Consider the following 16,983-nt stretch of genomic DNA (forward strand, 5'->3'; position numbering starts at 1 on the left):
GTAAACCTGAGACCCTCAAAGGATAACATCTTTAGTAAAAGAGGAAGGACTAGGAAAGAAGTTGACTCACCAGCAGAAAGGTTAAGAAACTTCCATATCTTAGTCAGGGTTCTGGATTAGGGGAAGATAGTTCTCCTTGAGCATTGCCCTTGAGATCTAAGAGTTTAATTCACACTACCTGTGTGTTCTTGGAAATAATCTGAAATTATTAGATTAATATTAATCAGGGCAGCTGGCAAATCCAGTTCCTCGCTAGAAGAGTGTGCCTTCATCTCAGACCTCAGAGGCCCGCCTGTGTCAGGTCTCAGCTCACTATCTAAAAATAGAGCATATGTAAGGAAGTCAGTCACTGTGAGTGAGTCAGCAGATAACGACCAACAGAATCCGATCCCTTCAAAGTGATGCCTTTATTGGGCTTAAAATATAAAGTAATTTAACTTAAAAACTTAACTATTTAAAGAAGTAGAAGAGGAGATGAAAATACCCTATTAAAAATTAAAATAGAGCAGCCCTGGCTGGGCGGCTCCGTTGGTTAGATCATCATACTGTACTGAGGGTTTGACTCCTGGTCAAGGCACACACTTCAGTTGTGGGTTCCATCCCCAGTTGGGGCACATACAGGAGGCAAATGATTGATGTTGCTCTCTCACATCAGTGTTTTTCTCTCTTCCCCCCTCGCCCTCTCTCTAAAATTACGCATATCCTCTGGTGGGGATTAAAAAAGAGAAAAGAGCCCTGGCTTGTGTGGCTCACTGGTTGAGTGCTGGCCTGCGAATCAAAGGGTCCCCTGTTTGATTCCCAGTCAGGGCACATGCCTGGGTTGCAGGTCAGGTTCGCAGTAGGGGGCATGCGACAGGCAACCACACGCTGATGTTTCTCTCCCACTCTTTTTCCCTCCCTTCCCTTCTCTAAAAAAATAAATATATAAAATCTTAAGGAGAGAAGAGAGCAGAGTAGAAAAAGAACCAAGTGTAAAGTCTAGAAGTGAAAACTATAATCATTTGAAATTAAAACTTTAATGAAAGCCCACCTTCTTTATATTTTAGACTTTTCCATAGTCTTCATCTCTTTGAACAGATAAGTTTCTTTACATATGGGATTATGGCAGAAAGAATATTTATTACTCTGTGGCTTTTAATTTTAAAGGCTTTTTGAATACAGAGTGAAACTATCCTCTTTTTCTTAGTAACATGCTTTGTCTTCTAATCTAAATAATATTGAACCACCATTTTATTAAATCTGTTGACTTCATGCTTTGTTTTGACACCTTATTTTTAAACTCCTAATACCCTCATCTGAGGGTTGTTTAAATTTTGATACATCTATTCAAATGTGATTAATTTATCATAAATCTAATACTGGAAGTGTTAGGTGACTGTAGAGAAGTCACTGTTTTGTTTGGGCTTTGTGATTAAATTACTCCCCCCCCCCCAAATGTGCAGACGTTTTTTTTTTTTTTTTCATCCTGCCATCCCTCAAATACCTATTTTAGTTAGAATGTAAGGAAATGCTTACAATAGACACAACAGAAAAAGTAAGAAGGAGAAAAGTAAAAGTATCTCGAAATTTCTACTTGCACAGAGGAAAAAGCTGTCACCTTTCCAGTAAATGTTTGCCCCTATATCTCCTTCCATCCGTCCTTCCACCCATTCATTTGTCCAGATTGAGGTAACACTTCATGTAAGTGGAGTAACCTGCTTTTTTGTACTCAAATATATATTCTCAGTAGTTTTTTCTGCCAAGTAAGTCTACACAGTACAGTAGATTTAATCTTATTTTTACAAAGAGAAAAATAGTAATGAAAAGGTTACTTAAAACAGCAATTTTGTATTGCTAACATGTAATATTGTTCTGACACACTGCCCAACCCTCAGTTTCTGTACTTTCTGTAAGTGGAATTTTTGCCGACCATGTAATTGCATGGCACCTCAAAGCAAGTGTGTCCCATCTGCGTGAACCGTTCACGCTAGCAGGCAGTTGTGACCTTAGTGCCATTACGCTGCAGACTTCTGAGAGGCAGTTCGGTTTCAGTTAGGGCTTTTAGAACAGAAGCTTAGAAAAACAGGCATCCGAGTGTGACGGCCTCCCTCACAGCTTGTTGGCTGTAGTGCCTCGGGAGGTGGTGATAAAGACCCTTCCTCCCCATTCTTTCCCCCTGTGGTTAAGGTAAGCGCAGTGGTTGTATAATTAATGTGTAATGCCAGACTTCGGGTTTGGGTTTGTTTGGGTTTGTCTGTGTGAAGAAACTGGTAGAAACTCCGAAATGATTTTTATGCAGTAGTTTTATTCTTAATCTTCAAAATGATACAAGTAAACACTTTATATTTTTCTCTTAAAGTTACTTTTTAATTCTTTTGCTCTTGGAATATTTTGAACTGCGTTTTAATTCTTTTATCTCTTAATTTTAAGAAAGTGACTTTTTAAAAAAAAACAGTATTCTATTAGGTATTTATAGTTTTAATTCTTAATTTCCTTCTTTGCTTAGCACAGTAGACCCTTAGCATGGTGGGCACTTAGTAAATATATGTTAAAAAATGACAAATCACTTGTGTAATGAATAGAACACATACTTTAAGTGTGTTCGTTTTGACGTTCCAGTTGCTCTCTACATTGGCCATGGGCGGCTGCAGGCCAGGGCACGCAAGGAAGCAGGGTGTGAGCGGCCGTGTCCTACCAAGACATAGTCCCCAAGGCGGGTGGAGTCTTAGGGTAAAGACAGAACTTCTAGAGGCAAGGAGAGTCGGGTGGGTTTGGAATAGCACTTGGTGATCTGACCCAGGCGGGTGGGGGAGGGGTGCTTCGGCAGCACTGCGGCTGGTGTGTCAGCGTTTCTTCAGCTTGGCGTTAGCCTTCTCAGAATGGCTCGCTGGGGTGTGGTAGTTGTGTGCCGTGTGTCTGGTCGTTAGGCTTATGAGGACAGTTCGGTCAGGAGCTCTGTCCTCTAAAAAGTGACTTGGTTTTTACAGTCTCTGAAGAAGAGTTCCAGTACAATGTTAATCATCATGAGAGCTTCTTAGTCTTTTAACAGCCAGTACTTTCTCATTTTTTCATTAATCATTTTATTTTTTCTAATACACTGCTGTTTATGCTAGGAGTGTAGTCCGAAAAAGGACCAGAAAACTCCTGCATCCTTGGCCGCGTCAGTTGGTGGTCCTTCAACGAGCTCGAGCACGTCCGCCGTGGCCTCCACCAGCTCAAGCTCTACCCCAGCCCAGGAGACCATCTGCCTTGATGACTCACTAGACGAAGACCTTTCTTTCCACCCCCCTGCACTGGATCTCGTTTCGGAAGCTCTAGCTGTTATCAACAGTGGAAGCAAGGGCCCTCCGGCTGGCGCGAGGATAAGCATGCCAACTGCAAAACCTCGTCCAGGACTGAGGGAAGAAAAATTAGCAAGTATTATGAGCAAGCTGCCACTGGCTACGCCCAAAAAACTAGATTCTGCTCAGACTGCACATTCATCAAGTCTTATTGCTGGTCACACAGGGCCAGTACCAAAGAAACCCCAGGATTTAGCTCATACTGGCATCTCTTCAGGCCTTATTGCTGGTTCTTCGATTCAGAACCCTAAAGTTTCCCTAGAACCTTTGCCAGCCAGGCTACTTCAACAAGGACTACAGAGGTCAAGCCAGATTCATGCTTCTTCCTCTTCGCAGACCCACGTCTCCTCTTCTTCCCAAGCCCAGGTCGCTGCCTCCTCTCACGCTCTGGGAGCATCAGAGGCCCAAGATGCTTCTTCGTTAACACAAGTAACCAAGGTGCACCAGCATTCAGCTGTCCAGCAAAATTATGTGTCTCCATTACAAGCAACCATTAGTAAATCACAGACCAACCCAGTGGTGAAATTAAGTAATAATCCTCAGCTTTCTTGTTCATCCCCACTTCTTAAGACTTCAGATAAGCCACTTATGTACCGCTTTCCCTTACCTACTCCCTCAGCCGGTAATGGTTCTCAAGGGTCCCACTCCCTGGTTTCTAGGACAGTACCTAGCACCACTACCTCTAGTAACTATTTAGCCAAGGCTATGGTGTCACAAATCTCCACGCAGGGTTTCAAGTCTCCCTTCTCAATGGCTGCCTCCCCCAAACTTGCCGCATCTCCTAAACCTGCCACCCCCCCTAAACCCTTGCCCTCATCTAAGCCTTCTGCCTCCTCCAAGCCCCCTCTGTCAGCTAAGCCTTCAGTATCAACTAAACTTATTTCTAAATCCACCCCGACTCCCAAGCCTACTGTATCCTCAAGTTCTTCCAGTCCAAGTGTACTAGTCGCCCAGAGTAGCCACGCCGGCGGTAACAACCCAGTCCATAAACAGCCCGGTGGAGTCAACATCAGCAGACAGTCTCCTACCTTGAATTTGTTGCCCTCTAATCGCACTTCAGGCCTTCCATCTACAAAAAACCTTCAGGCCGCTTCAAAGCTACCAAATTCATCATCCACTGGAACCGTTGGGAAGAACAGCTTGAGTGGAATTGCAGTGAATGTACCTGCCAGCAGAGGTAGCAACCTTAACTCAAGTGGAGCCAATAGGACGAGTCTGTCTGGGGGAACAGGAAGTGGAACACAGGGTGCTTCTAAACCGTTGTCTACTCCACATAGACCATCCTCTGCCTCAGGGTCTTCAGTGGTGACAGCCAGTGTGCAGGTATGTATGTTACACACGTTCATGGGGTGAATTGGAAGATCGTGTGACCTTCCTTTCCTTTGGATGAGATTCAGGTCATTTGCAGTATCTGAGAGCTTACGGGAGAGGGATGTTCCTGACGCTGACGTCGCAGTGATGGAGATACTTAGGACGGGGTTCTTTTGGGGATGTGGATTTTTGTTTTAGTAAAGTACCACATGCTTGCTTTTAAAACTTTTATAAGGCATAACTAGAATGCATATTGAAAACTCTTACTAAAGTTTAGAACAAAGTAAGAACTTATGAATTTAACATACCTTCACATCTCCTGTCTTTCTCACCCTAGTCCCAACTTTCTTAATCAAATTTTTACATTCATGTTATTTTTTTTCTCTTAACCATTTGTCATTTTAAATAAAACTTTTATTTTGCATGAATTTTGCAATTATTTATATATAATTCTTTGTGAAATTAGTATCAGTAACCCTTTTATACCAAAGTTTCTCCGTGTTTGAGATTTGAATTTAAATTTATCTGTCAGTTAATAGGAGTACCTCACACAAGGAATCTTTTCCAAAAGCCTGATGTGAAAACTCTTTTGCCTTAGCTTCATTTTAGTGCTGCACAGTTGAGTAGTTACAAGTTGTCTCCCTCCAGATTTTGTGAATGCTGTTCCACTGACCATTTGGGTTTAGGGTTATAGAGGAGTCTCAGCTCATTTTGATTTTTCATTCTCTTTACTTATCAGTAATGTGTTTCCTCTGCCTACATGCTAGTAAGATTTTCTTTTTTTTGTTGAAATTCCAGAGTTTGGCTTAGTTTATTTTGTTTTCAGTAATTCTGTACCTAGAACATGGTAACGGTTGATCTCAGACCTGGCTAGGTTTCTGCAGCTCAAAAACACAGATCAGGGTGGGCAGGAGGAGGTTTGGTTGTAAGTACGTGAAACACGGAGTTCATTCGTTCAGTATGACTTACTAGTTATTTCTGATCCCTTGGGCCTAGGAGTTTTGAGAACTCTTCGTGACTCATGTATTTCATCTCTCTGCCTTCCATGTCATCTGCTCTGTGTTCATCTTTACCCCACTTTGTATTGAGACTTTCACATTCCTGATTTGATTTCCTTAATGTTTCCCACCCCTGCCCCTCTCCTGGCCCCAGAAAGAAATACATATTCACTGTAGGCAAATTCATAAAAAGAAAATAAAAGTCACCCATTCTACCATTATTTATATTTTCCTGGTACTTTTTTATACTTTTTACAAGAGAGTGAGTTTTACATAATAATCTGTTTCATAACAGGGTTTTAAAAAAATAAAATGTTTTTATGATGTGTTCTTAGGTTCTTAAATGTTATTTGAAAATATGACTTTTATTGATTTATGGAATTCTGTTTTCTGACAAAGTGCTCTGACATTGTACCGTGTCCTGTTTATGTGGAATATGAACATTTAATGAACATTTAATGAAAGAATTTTCCCCCTGGTATTCAGAGAGGTTCTGTATACTTCAGAACAAGCTAAGCATTGGGTGTTCAATGAACACTTAAAACCCAGGTTATCACTCTGCCATTACTATAGGCTTAGAAATGAATTTACTCCAGATTTCTAATATGGAACAATTCAGCAGCTGATACTTTATTAATTGGAATCTAGGATTAATTGATGCTTTATCTACACAATTTTACTCTTACTGGAAATACAAAAATAGCAACAAACAAACTGATTAGGAATTGTATGTTAAAATGTAAATTATAACTAAGGTCTGGACGTTAGTCCACATTCCTGTTTGGATTACCTTTATTAAAATGTTGATTTTTTTTCACCCTGGCTAGTGTGGCTCAGTGGATAGAATGCTCGCCCACGAATCATAAGGTTGCGGGTTCGATTCCCAGTCAGGGCATGTGCATGAGTTTTGGGCCAGGTCCCCAGTAGGGGGCACATGAGAGGCAACCACACATTGATTTTTCTTCCCCTCTTTTTCTCCCTCCTTTACGCTCTCTAAAAATAAATAAAATCTTTTAAAGTTTTTCAAGTAAAATGTTGATTTTTAAAAAATTAACCTTAAATTTGATCAAAGGAATATTTGAGAGGATTATAACAGAAATGGCAGTTTTTCTACCCCATATTCTTCTTCTTAATGCCTCCTACTTTTAACTCTCATAGCTTTTTCTCTGTGCTTTTAACTAAGAATGAATGGAATACTCTGTATTTATTTTAGTGTGGTCTTTGACTTCTCATTATGGTAAATGAGGCGTTTAGTCCCCTTATGTTTTTCCTGTTCTTCTAAAAGAGTAAAATAACAACTTTTGATCGAATCCACGACTGTAAAATGTTGTCTCTATTGAGCTAAGTATTGTACACTATGGTGTCATTTGCTTATTATAAAATTTTGGCTTTTTTCTTGTAGTTTAATTTTTTTTTCACTTTTTAAAAAAAATTTAACATTAAGTCTTTATTTATCCTCTGTCATCTCTAGAATCTAGCAGTTTTATTTTTTTGCCGGAAACCTGCCTGGATTTGATCATTTATGCCAGAAGAGTGCAGATTCTTGGTATACCAGTATTTATTTGCTAGTTTGTCAGCATGAACCTACCTGCAAAGTTTGTGTTTCTAAAACATGCTCCTTCCTGGTTTTCTTTCTTTCCAAAATGACTTTATAATTTGGAGACGTCATTGTTCCTACCTTCATATCTGATTCTTTTTGTTCTGTCTTATTGGTTCGAAGAAAAGGTCAGTAATAATTGCAGAAGGTTGTTTCTGACTTTTGGTGAACCTAGGATTCTTTTGTTTTTTTAACATAGCATCTCATTGAAGTCTTACCAGTTACCTTGTGGCCTCTAAATCCTCTCTCTCGAGTACTAAAAACAGATACCCAATCTGTGTCTGCAAAGCATTTAACTTCTCTGATGCAATACATTTCCAGCTGTCTATTCATTTGCAGAGTGAAAGTGACAGGTCTTGAGTTTAACAGAAATTAAAATCTTTCTGGGTTCAAATTAATTACCTCTACCTGCTTTCTGCATAATAATTTTTCACCCAAGGCATTCCTCTTCTTTCTTGCCCTTCAACTTACAGATTTTCTTTGAATTTGTCTTTGCCACTTTATTATTCCCCGAGTAACTCATTTAATAAGCAGATGTTTATTAAGTGTTGAACATGTGCCAGGCACTGTCCTAGGTGCTGGGGAACTAGGGTGAGCACCGTATTCAAGCTCCCTGGTCACGTGGAGTGCATGTTCTAGGTAGGAGGACACGGAGAACACAAACGGGTGCTATGAGAAAGTGAAGTGGACTGATACGATGAAGTGCGGTTGTTGCTAACAGACAAGCGAGTTGGGGAAAGACTCCTTTGAGGAGGCAGCATCTAAGCTGCGAGTGGAATGAGCCGAACCGAGCCATTTGGGAATCAGAGGGAACAGAGTCTAGGTGAAGTGGATGGTAGGTGTGAAGGCAGAAAAGGGCCAGACGTGTAGACCCGCACGGTGAGACTCGGGAGAGATGGGTAGGTGATGAGGTGGGAGTCCACCAGAACCCTGTGATGAAGGACCTTGTGGGCCACAATGAGGACTTGGGAACTCATTCTGTGCGCAGTGGGAAGCTCTCGGAGGGTTTTGTTAGACAGGGCATGTTGTGATCTGATTGATATTTCATATGATCGCTCTCAGTGCTGTAGAGAGCAGGGTGGGGGCAGATGCACTCACCAAAATAAAATACGTGGTTAAAAAGATGTAATGGCAGCCACAGGAAGAGAGAGCAGGGATTCCTTCGTATTTTCCCCTAGGAATGAAGTATGAACATCCTAGCAAGTAGCTTTGATTACCGGGCATTATTCTGAGCTGTGTGCCTACTCCCTGTTGACAGCTTCTGTGTGCTCCTGAGTGATGTTTGGAAAGGCCTGTGTCTTCTAGCAGAGAGAAGTCTGTACCCATGTAACACATAGGTAATCTGATACGCCATTGTAGTGTCCTAAACACAATTAGATAGCAAAATTTTGACAGTACAGAAATGTTCATTGTGGCACGGCACCATTTTTTTTACTGGTCATGCTCAGTTACTTAATTTCCAAAGTTGCCTTAGTTTATATTTTCCATCTATTAAATGCTTCACTTAACCTCCAGAAAAGCTTAAGAGTTCTCCTTATTAGCAGTATTTATTATTTCTCACTAGGGGGTTCTATTTAGGGGTATACTGCCTTGAAGTGTGTGCCTCATATTAACCTGAGACTCTAGAATTATGATTAAAAAGAAGAAAGCGATTGTTAATTGTTAAATTGATGCAGTGCCCTTTCTGTCCAAATTGCTTCAGTGTATTTTTATTTGTAACTTACTCTTTCCTTAATGTGCCCATTTTGTATGCTATGGTTGGCACAATAGAGAGAAAGACTAGAAAATAAGAAAAATAGTCAAGTCCAAGCATAAAGCACTTGGACGGGGGTTGCTTACTAGTGGTTCAGAGCTGGAGCTGGGAGCCAGAGTGGGAGTCTGAGGTTCAAAATGGGAGGGGTAAGAGGGTGAGTGAGAGTTCATATAGGCCTTAAAATAAAGCACTTTATTTTGTCATTTAAGTATAAAAATTTATACTTCAATGTTGGAGGAAGTTGTGGTTAGAAAAAAAAAAGAATGGGTGTGTTGCCCACGAGCTCTCCCATCTTTCCATTTTGATGCCTGAAAACTAAGGCATTGAGCCTGAGTGGCAGGTAAGAGTGAGACTGTTGCCAATGGCAGTTAACATCGCAGGAGACCGTGAGTTCCGTCGTGGACATGCGGGACAGGTACCCAAGTGAAGTTCTTCACTGAACTTCTAAATACGTAAGATTGACATTGAGGTGAGAGGTCAGGAGTATGGTTATATATTTGAGAGGTGAAAAATAAAGGAGCCCTGGCCAGTGCAGCTCGGTCGGCTGGAGTGCCATCCTGTACTGAAAGGTTGTGGGTTCGATTCCTGGTCAGGGCACATGCCAGAGTTGCCAGTTCCACTTTATTATTACACCCCCCAGTCTGGGCACCGGTGGGAGGCAGCCAGTCGGGGGATGTTTTTCTCTTTCCTTCCTCTCTTTCTAAAAGCAATGAAAACGTGTCCTCAGGTGAGGATAAAAGAAAAAGTACTTGAAAAATAAAGTAAATGAAGGAGATAATGGAAGTGGAGGCTGTTGGAGGGAGAGTGGAGAAAGCAGAGCGGAAGGCCCCTGGGGTGCTGTGCAGTTTTTGTTCAGCAGTAGCACCACGACTACTCCGTCTGCGGTGTGGAAGGGGGCGTGCGTGTCGGGGGAGCACCTTCACTCTTGGTAGAGTAATCAACATGTAAGCCTGACTGTAGCTAACAAGTAGAATTTGGGGCCCGCAGAGTTCAGAGTTGGTAAAGTAAGGCTACAGAAGAAAATTCCTGATTGCAGAAACTGTAATAGATCATGTCTGATACTGAGGGAAGCTTATTGTGATCTTTGATCAGTGCACATGGAGAAGAAATGTCAAAATGGAGAAAATGTACATATAAATTATCCATGAAAGTTCATCAGTGTTAGCATACTTCCGTGTTTTTATTCATAAACATAACATTAACACCCTGGGAGGGAGTGTCAAAACACCCTCTAATTCACCGTGACCTTAGGGAGTCTGAGTTCAGAAAAGAAGTAGAAAGGGAACCTGGCGTTCAGGGGTTAAGGAGAGACTAGGTAGTGTGGAAAGTCTGTCGTTCAGTTATTTCGAGACCAAAAGAAATGAAAGTAATTACTGTGGTTTTTAGAGGTTGAGGAAGAGCTAGGTTATAGAAAAGGGAGATAAGAGTTCTCCATACACGAGAAGGCAGAGGAAACATGGAAAAGGTGCAGTACCAGATTATCTACCAGGAAGTTCTGCGTAGGTGGGATCTGTGACGTAGGCCAGGGCTTAGGTCATCGCTCTCGGGGAAGAGGAGGGGAAGGCTGATGATGAGGAAGAATGTGGCTAGGACAGCCTCACCTCTTGAAGGTGTCATGCTGAAAGTAAAGGACATGAGTTAGGGGCGCTGAGAGAGTGCTCGTCTGGAGCAGCAGCTGCAGGGACTGTGCCGGCAAGGAGGGCAAGTGACCACGCGGGTTCAGAGACCACACTGAGTTGTACGGGGTTGCTTACTAGTGGTTCAGAGCTGGAGCTGGGAGCCAGAGTGGGAGCCCGAGGTTGGAAATGGGGAGGGTAAGAGGGTGAATGAGAGTTAATATAGGCCTTAAAATAAGTTCAGGAAGAGGCTAAACCGATGATGAAGAACTGAGTATATAGAATTATTTCCAAAACCAATACTGGTAGCTCTTTGAAATATATTGTTCATCTCCGTCTTCATTTCTGTCTCAGAGTTTCTGTTAGAGTGAATATAAAACACAGTCTTGTGCCCATAAGGATATGAAATAAGTCATTTCCGGTTAAAGATTTGATTTCTTATGTATTTTGACCCCTGGTTTCTGCAGTCCACAGCAGGAGCATCATTATTGGCTAATGCCTCACCTCTGACTCTCATGACATCACCTTTGTCTGTAACAAATCAAAATGTGACTCCTTTTGGGATGCTGGGTGGCCTTGTTCCAGTGACCATGCCCTTCCAGTTGCCCTTGGAGCTACTTGGCTTTGGAACGGACACAGCTGGAGTGACAACCACCTCGGGATCTACCTCAGCCGCTTTCCACCATAGCCTAACTCAGAGTAAGTGGGGCCCTTTTGTTTGCTTGGCTACCTGGTTTGACAGGGAACCGACTCTGTACTATTGCAAGTAGTCCAGTTGGAGTTGATGGAGATGATGGAATTTCTTAAAGAAGAAATGCAATTTATTTTACTTATGTATAAGTCAAATTACTGGACTCTGAGATTTTATTTATAATTTTTAAATGAACCACTACACCACATTTATATCGTAATGAAATTTATAATGTAAGAGGGAGTCAAATTTCCTTGGTATTTGCATACACATAGACATTTATGTCTGTCAATTTTTAAACGTGTGTGTACTCTGGTTTAAGAAAGCCTGTGAAGTCAGGCTGTGCTTGCATTAGACAAGTTAAAGTATTTTCATTTTGACCTCAGAGGACTCAACCAGGTTGAAGAAGATCACTGACGAGTCTGTTTTCCTCTCAGATTTACTAAAGGGTTTACAGCCAGGAGCTCAGCATGCAGCAACACTTTCCCACTCACCTCTGCCTACACATTTACAGCAAACTTTTAATGGTAAGAAAGCCACCTGTTTCTTCCTCTTTGTTGTTTATGTAGCTGTAGAGATTGGGCTGGGAATGTTTTCTGAAAACAATGTGAACGGAATGACAAAGTTTGGACAGGCAGATTCTCATGTAACTGAATCCTCACGAGGAACAAACTCCTCTAAAGAGAAAGGAAATAAGTAAATGAGATCTTGTGTTAGCTGTGAAGAGAGCAGTGTTGAAGGAGTTACACAGAAGTGGTGACAGAGAAGTGGGTTTATAAGGCAGTGTGCAAAGTCATGTCCAGGAATTGTAATAGTTTACATTTATGGAAAGCTTACTAAGTGCCAGATAGTCTAGTGACTGCTGACATGCATTAGCTGATTCAAGCTTTACAAGAAGCCTGTGGATGAGAGAACAGTGCCCATCTTACCAATCACGAGACTGAACCAGAGATAAGCAGCTTGCCCAAGAGGATGCATGACAGGGTTCGGTCTGAGATGCAGACTCAGGAAGTCTGACCCCACAGGTTGCATTCTTAACCATCCCAGTTTGCAGTCATTCAATCAGTATGACCCAGACTCTGTACATGACATGCTTGCAGCCGAAGCAGATCTTCCTGAAATTAGACACTGGACATAACGTGGTGGCCCCCAGGTTACAGGCGGGCTCTCCTCAGCAGTGGACCTTAGTGGACTGCTGATAGTGTTCTGAAGGCTCTTTTCAGCATCTTTGAGCAGAAATAACAGCTTATCTGCCCTCTTAACTTTGAGAGTTGCCTGGGGCCGCACTATTCTTTTTGGCCACCGTGGGGAAATGGGAGGAGGTGGCAGTGTCATGGCAGCAGACCTGAGTGGTGAGAGTGAACATGAACCCACGGCTGTGCAGATGGGGGTGCGAAGTGGGCACAAGTGTCGGCAGTCCTAGTCTCCTGAGCCAGGTGTCACTGCTTGAGGAAAACCGCCCTATGACTAAGGCAGTTGCTGGTATAACGAGTCCAGCGTAGGGCATTGTGTTCGTGGGCGAACTGGTGTGGCCCAGTCCCGCACGAGATAAACAGGAATCTTGTGGGTCAGCGTGGCCCAGTGTTCCAGCTTTTGTATGAATTCTCCTGCCAGCTGGGCTCCTCCAAGGGGGAAAGGAAATAGGATTCTCAGTGTTTTCCAAGTAATTGTAAGGAAAAGTTTACAACTTTTTATGTTAAAGATGCTTAAAAGTGTAGGACACTGAATTTGAGAATTAAGCCTGGATTTTCAAATTCCAGGACTGCCACTTGGATCAGTGCCTTCATTTGTTTCACTGTCACTTTCCCATGCTTGTTTGTAAACTGGAGACAACAAAATATTTTTAATAGGCTTCTTATGAGAATTTAATGGAAACGATATATTTAAAACTTCTCTCATGGTACCTTATAAATATAGTAAGAGTTCAATTAATGTTCATTGTCTGACTTTATCTAAAGACAGAGGTTAGTAAACTTTTTTTTTTATAAAGGCCCAAATAGTAAATATTTTAGGCTTTGCAGGTCATTTAGTCTCTATCACAGCTACTCAACTCTGTCTCTGCAGTGTAGTGAAAATAGCCATAGACATGTGATACAGGTGTAGCTGGGTTTCAATAAAACTTTATTGATAGAAAGAGGTGGTGGGCCATATTTGGCCCTTGGGGCAAACCTTGGTCTAAAGACTCATGGTCCAGTTAATAAGAGTATTTTATTTTGCTAATTAACCAAAGCTGCTTTGAGCAAAATTCTATCTTGCCAATTTATAGATTTAAATATGCCTCAAGTTAAATCACTTCTCTCTACAAATGCAAGCATGTGATACCATTATCAGTGGAAAAGGCAATCCTTGGATGTTGTCAGTGTGCGAAAGCCATGTCCAGGAATCGTAATAGTTTACATTACAATTGCAAAGTTATATTAATAGTATTCTGTTCGTACAGCTTTTGAAATGATCATCCTATTTTGTTGCTATGTGTTTTCCTGAGTAAGGGCAGTTTTTTATTTTGTTTATGTTTTACCAGGTTAATTTAGATAGCACATGAGTGGACCTAGCAACATGACTTTTGTGCTGTCCGTCGGGCTGTAGATTGTTACCGCAGTACAGTATTTTGTTCTTTCCACCTGTGTATTCCTTCCAGGCCTCCCGTCTTTCTCTGTTAGACGTGGCAGGGGTGGGTGGGGTCTCATGTTCCTCATAAGGCAATGACCTGTTAGAGACTTATCTCTCCATATATATTTTTGGCTTTCAAAGTCACCAGGTCCTGCTCTTGCCCAGTTTCAGTAGAGCAAGCAGCATTTTCACAGTAGAAGTTAGACAGCCATAGACAGAGCTAGAAACCCTTGTTCTGTAGCAGCCTTTCCTGTCACTGAAACTTCTGCGGGCGAGGACCACCTGGATTTTTCACTACCAGTGTGCCCCTTGATTAACATAAGTAATTGAGAATCAGCAAATGCTATGTGTTGGCAAGAAATTTAATTTTTCTTAATATAGGTAGGCAAAAGAATGAAATCGACCTTTTCTCGTAAAGGAATCAAAAGATGGGGTACGTCCCTGGAGGGTAGGGATTGTGTCTTTTATGTTCCTGCATAGCCCTCCCATAATTGGCAGAGGTAAACACAGTAAATACTCGTTGAAGTGGTATTTGTGGAACACTGGAGACAAGTCGAACCCGTGGTCATTGGAGATAAGAGGGTCATTCTTGTTGAGTTTTTATTTCCTTTATGTTCCTTCAACCTCTACAGCACTCTGTACAGCTTGTTCGATATTAACGGTTATCTTTTTTAGCAATGTCATCCATATGAACATTAGAAATTAATTACTCTTTTTTGCTTTGCTTTTTTAATCTATTTTTAATCTCATACCTACCCATACCAATTAAACATCTCTTTTCTTAGATGGAGGCCAAAGTAAAGGGGACTCTAAATTACCACGGAAATCTCAGTGACTTCCCAACACGCAAAGGAGATGAGACACTCAGCTGGCTGATGGAATCTACCTGATGGGAAAGTACTCATGTGGTCATAGGGCTGCTGTTCTGTCGATGTTTACATTCTCTCGTCCCGAGCACTGTGGTGAGGAGGAAAAAGAAAAGAGAACGTTACTTGAGTTAAAGCCAGGTGCAGGAGGAAGAAATGATTTCTTGCAAAGTTTAGTGACCTTTGGTCTCTTCTAACGAAAGACAAAGTTACCATGTTACTTGTCTTGAAAGAGACTCAGTTGTCAAACCCACAGAAGTACAAATTTGGGTTTTCCCCGGGGGAGGAAGAAAGAAATTGAGGATATGGGTAAACTCCATCCATCCTGGGGGTTGAATCTGAACACTCATAGACATAATGGATAATAAAAGGCAGTGTGTCTGGAATCGGGCCAGTTTGTCAGGAGTAAGGATCATGTCTATTTGAGTGGACTGTGGAGCAGATTTGCCACACAATTACCGACTCTGTGTCTGATGCAGACCGTAGCTGAGAAAATACTTTACCCTCAAAAATCCTGAACAAACTTGAATCTTCTCCAGTGTGTAGCAACTCGCCATGTAAATCAGTGGACTAAGATGCTTCAGGAAAGTTATTTTAGCACAGTGATATATATTATTAAATCATCGAGATTTTTAAAAGTCAAGAAATGGAGCCTGTTGCTCCTCATAGACGAAATTTAGATACCCCCTTTTTGTAAAAGGGTTGATTTCATCTTCCATTCAGAAGCAGATACTTAACTCTCTTCTTCAGGTGATTTGTGCATCTGGTATTGACTGGTTAATTCTTATTTCCACTCTTGATGCTAAAATGTGACTGTTCACATTTTTCTCTTGAGAAATGGGGATCTTTGATACAGGGCTGCGGCTTTGGTGCTCTTAGCCCTTGCAGGTCTACCACTGTGGACTCAGCTTCCCCCAACTTCTGTTCTTTTAGCTAGTGGTACTCCAGGTGACTATTACATGCTGATGTTAGCAGGGGTCAGTGTGTACTCCATATGCTTCTTCACTGGCCATTCAAATAGCATATATATATATATTTTTGGAATTTTTAAGATAGTATTTTAAAGGGAGAAATTGCATTAGAATCATGGTGTGTGCAAGGGATTATTTTTTATAATAATCACAGTGTATTTTTACTCCCTGTATCCAATATAATGAACTTGACTGGGAGCATTTACTAGTATTTACTCCGAATATTGATATGTGAGTAAACCTACAGATAAAGAGACTCCTAGTTATTATGGCTTCCTTGTGCAAATAACATACTCAGCAAAGGATGGTAAGGGAGAAATTTATGGTTTTGTTTAGATACATTTTATTGAGGTTTTTTTTACACCTCATCAGTCTAGTCTTTCCCTTCTTTCTCTTTCTTTTGGTCCCCTTTTTATTTAGGCTTCTAAGTGTTTCTAGACTGCATCCAAGAATGGTGTAAGCTTGGTCCATTCATAATAACAGATTAACCTAAAAAACAGCATCAGATTGATAGTAGCAATATTTCTTCAGTATGTTTTCACTACAAATCCCGCCATAACTGTTCAGTTGATTCCAATAAGAGTATTAACCAGGCCCTTTTCTCCTTCTATAAGAAGTAGTCCCACATCACCTGTGGGACTGTGCCCACAGATCTGTCCAGGGTTGTGTGCCTATATTTTGACTTAAAAGTCACATTGGCTTGCTTCATAGCAAAATATTAATAACTGAAAACTTTAGTTCCAGGAGCTTGTTACAATAAGGGCAAAAGATTATTGCAAAGGAGTCATTGATATAGTTACTTACCTCCAAGAATTCAGATTACCGTCACCAGTAAAACAAGTAAGCATATTTTGTCAACCCTGGTAGATATTTGGGGAGGATGTTAGGATGTTGCGGAGAGGTTTGACTTGAACTGAGTATGTTTGATTAAAATTTGTTTTTTTAATTAGGCAAGCTTACCTAATTCTTGAATTATTCCGGTGTGTGGCATGCTTCTTGTTTTTATCTAATTTGGAAAAAAAAAAACAGTTTCCCCTAGTACTGTGTAGGCGTTCTCCCTTGGGGGGGTTCCCCCTTGGGGGGGTTGGCCTTCGTTTCACTTCCGCATTAGGAGAGAAGCCCGAGTGCACGCTGCTCTCTTCCTGCTGGTGACTGTGCATGTGTTCATTCGCGTGTGTGTGTACATACCGTTACTCATATATAACTTCATTAGTAGTTTAAGTCAAGAAATAGTCATTTCAGTTTCTTAA

At 41.3% G+C, this 16,983-nt stretch overlaps 1 protein-coding gene across 3 annotated transcripts in view; it reads left to right on the forward strand.

Moving 5' to 3' along the window:
- UBN2 (ubinuclein 2) overlaps positions 1–16,775 on the forward strand; it is a 65,689-nt gene extending 48,914 nt beyond the window's left edge. For all 3 annotated transcript variants that reach the window (XM_037159249.2, XM_037159248.2, XM_037159247.2), the window contains 4 exons: positions 3,093–4,643; positions 11,063–11,294; positions 11,724–11,813; positions 14,682–16,775. In XM_037159249.2, the coding sequence (XP_037015144.2) occupies positions 3,093–4,643; positions 11,063–11,294; positions 11,724–11,813; positions 14,682–14,731 (1,923 nt within the window). In that variant the 3' untranslated portion in view covers positions 14,732–16,775. The remainder of the gene's footprint in view (positions 1–3,092; positions 4,644–11,062; positions 11,295–11,723; positions 11,814–14,681) is intronic.
- The last annotated feature ends 208 nt before the right edge of the window (positions 16,776–16,983 follow it).

This window comes from Artibeus jamaicensis, unplaced genomic scaffold (genome assembly GCF_021234435.1).
Source record: "Artibeus jamaicensis isolate MK-2021 breed Jamaican fruit bat unplaced genomic scaffold, CSHL_Jam_final scaffold_2172, whole genome shotgun sequence".
Lineage (NCBI taxonomy): Eukaryota > Metazoa > Chordata > Mammalia > Chiroptera > Phyllostomidae > Artibeus > Artibeus jamaicensis.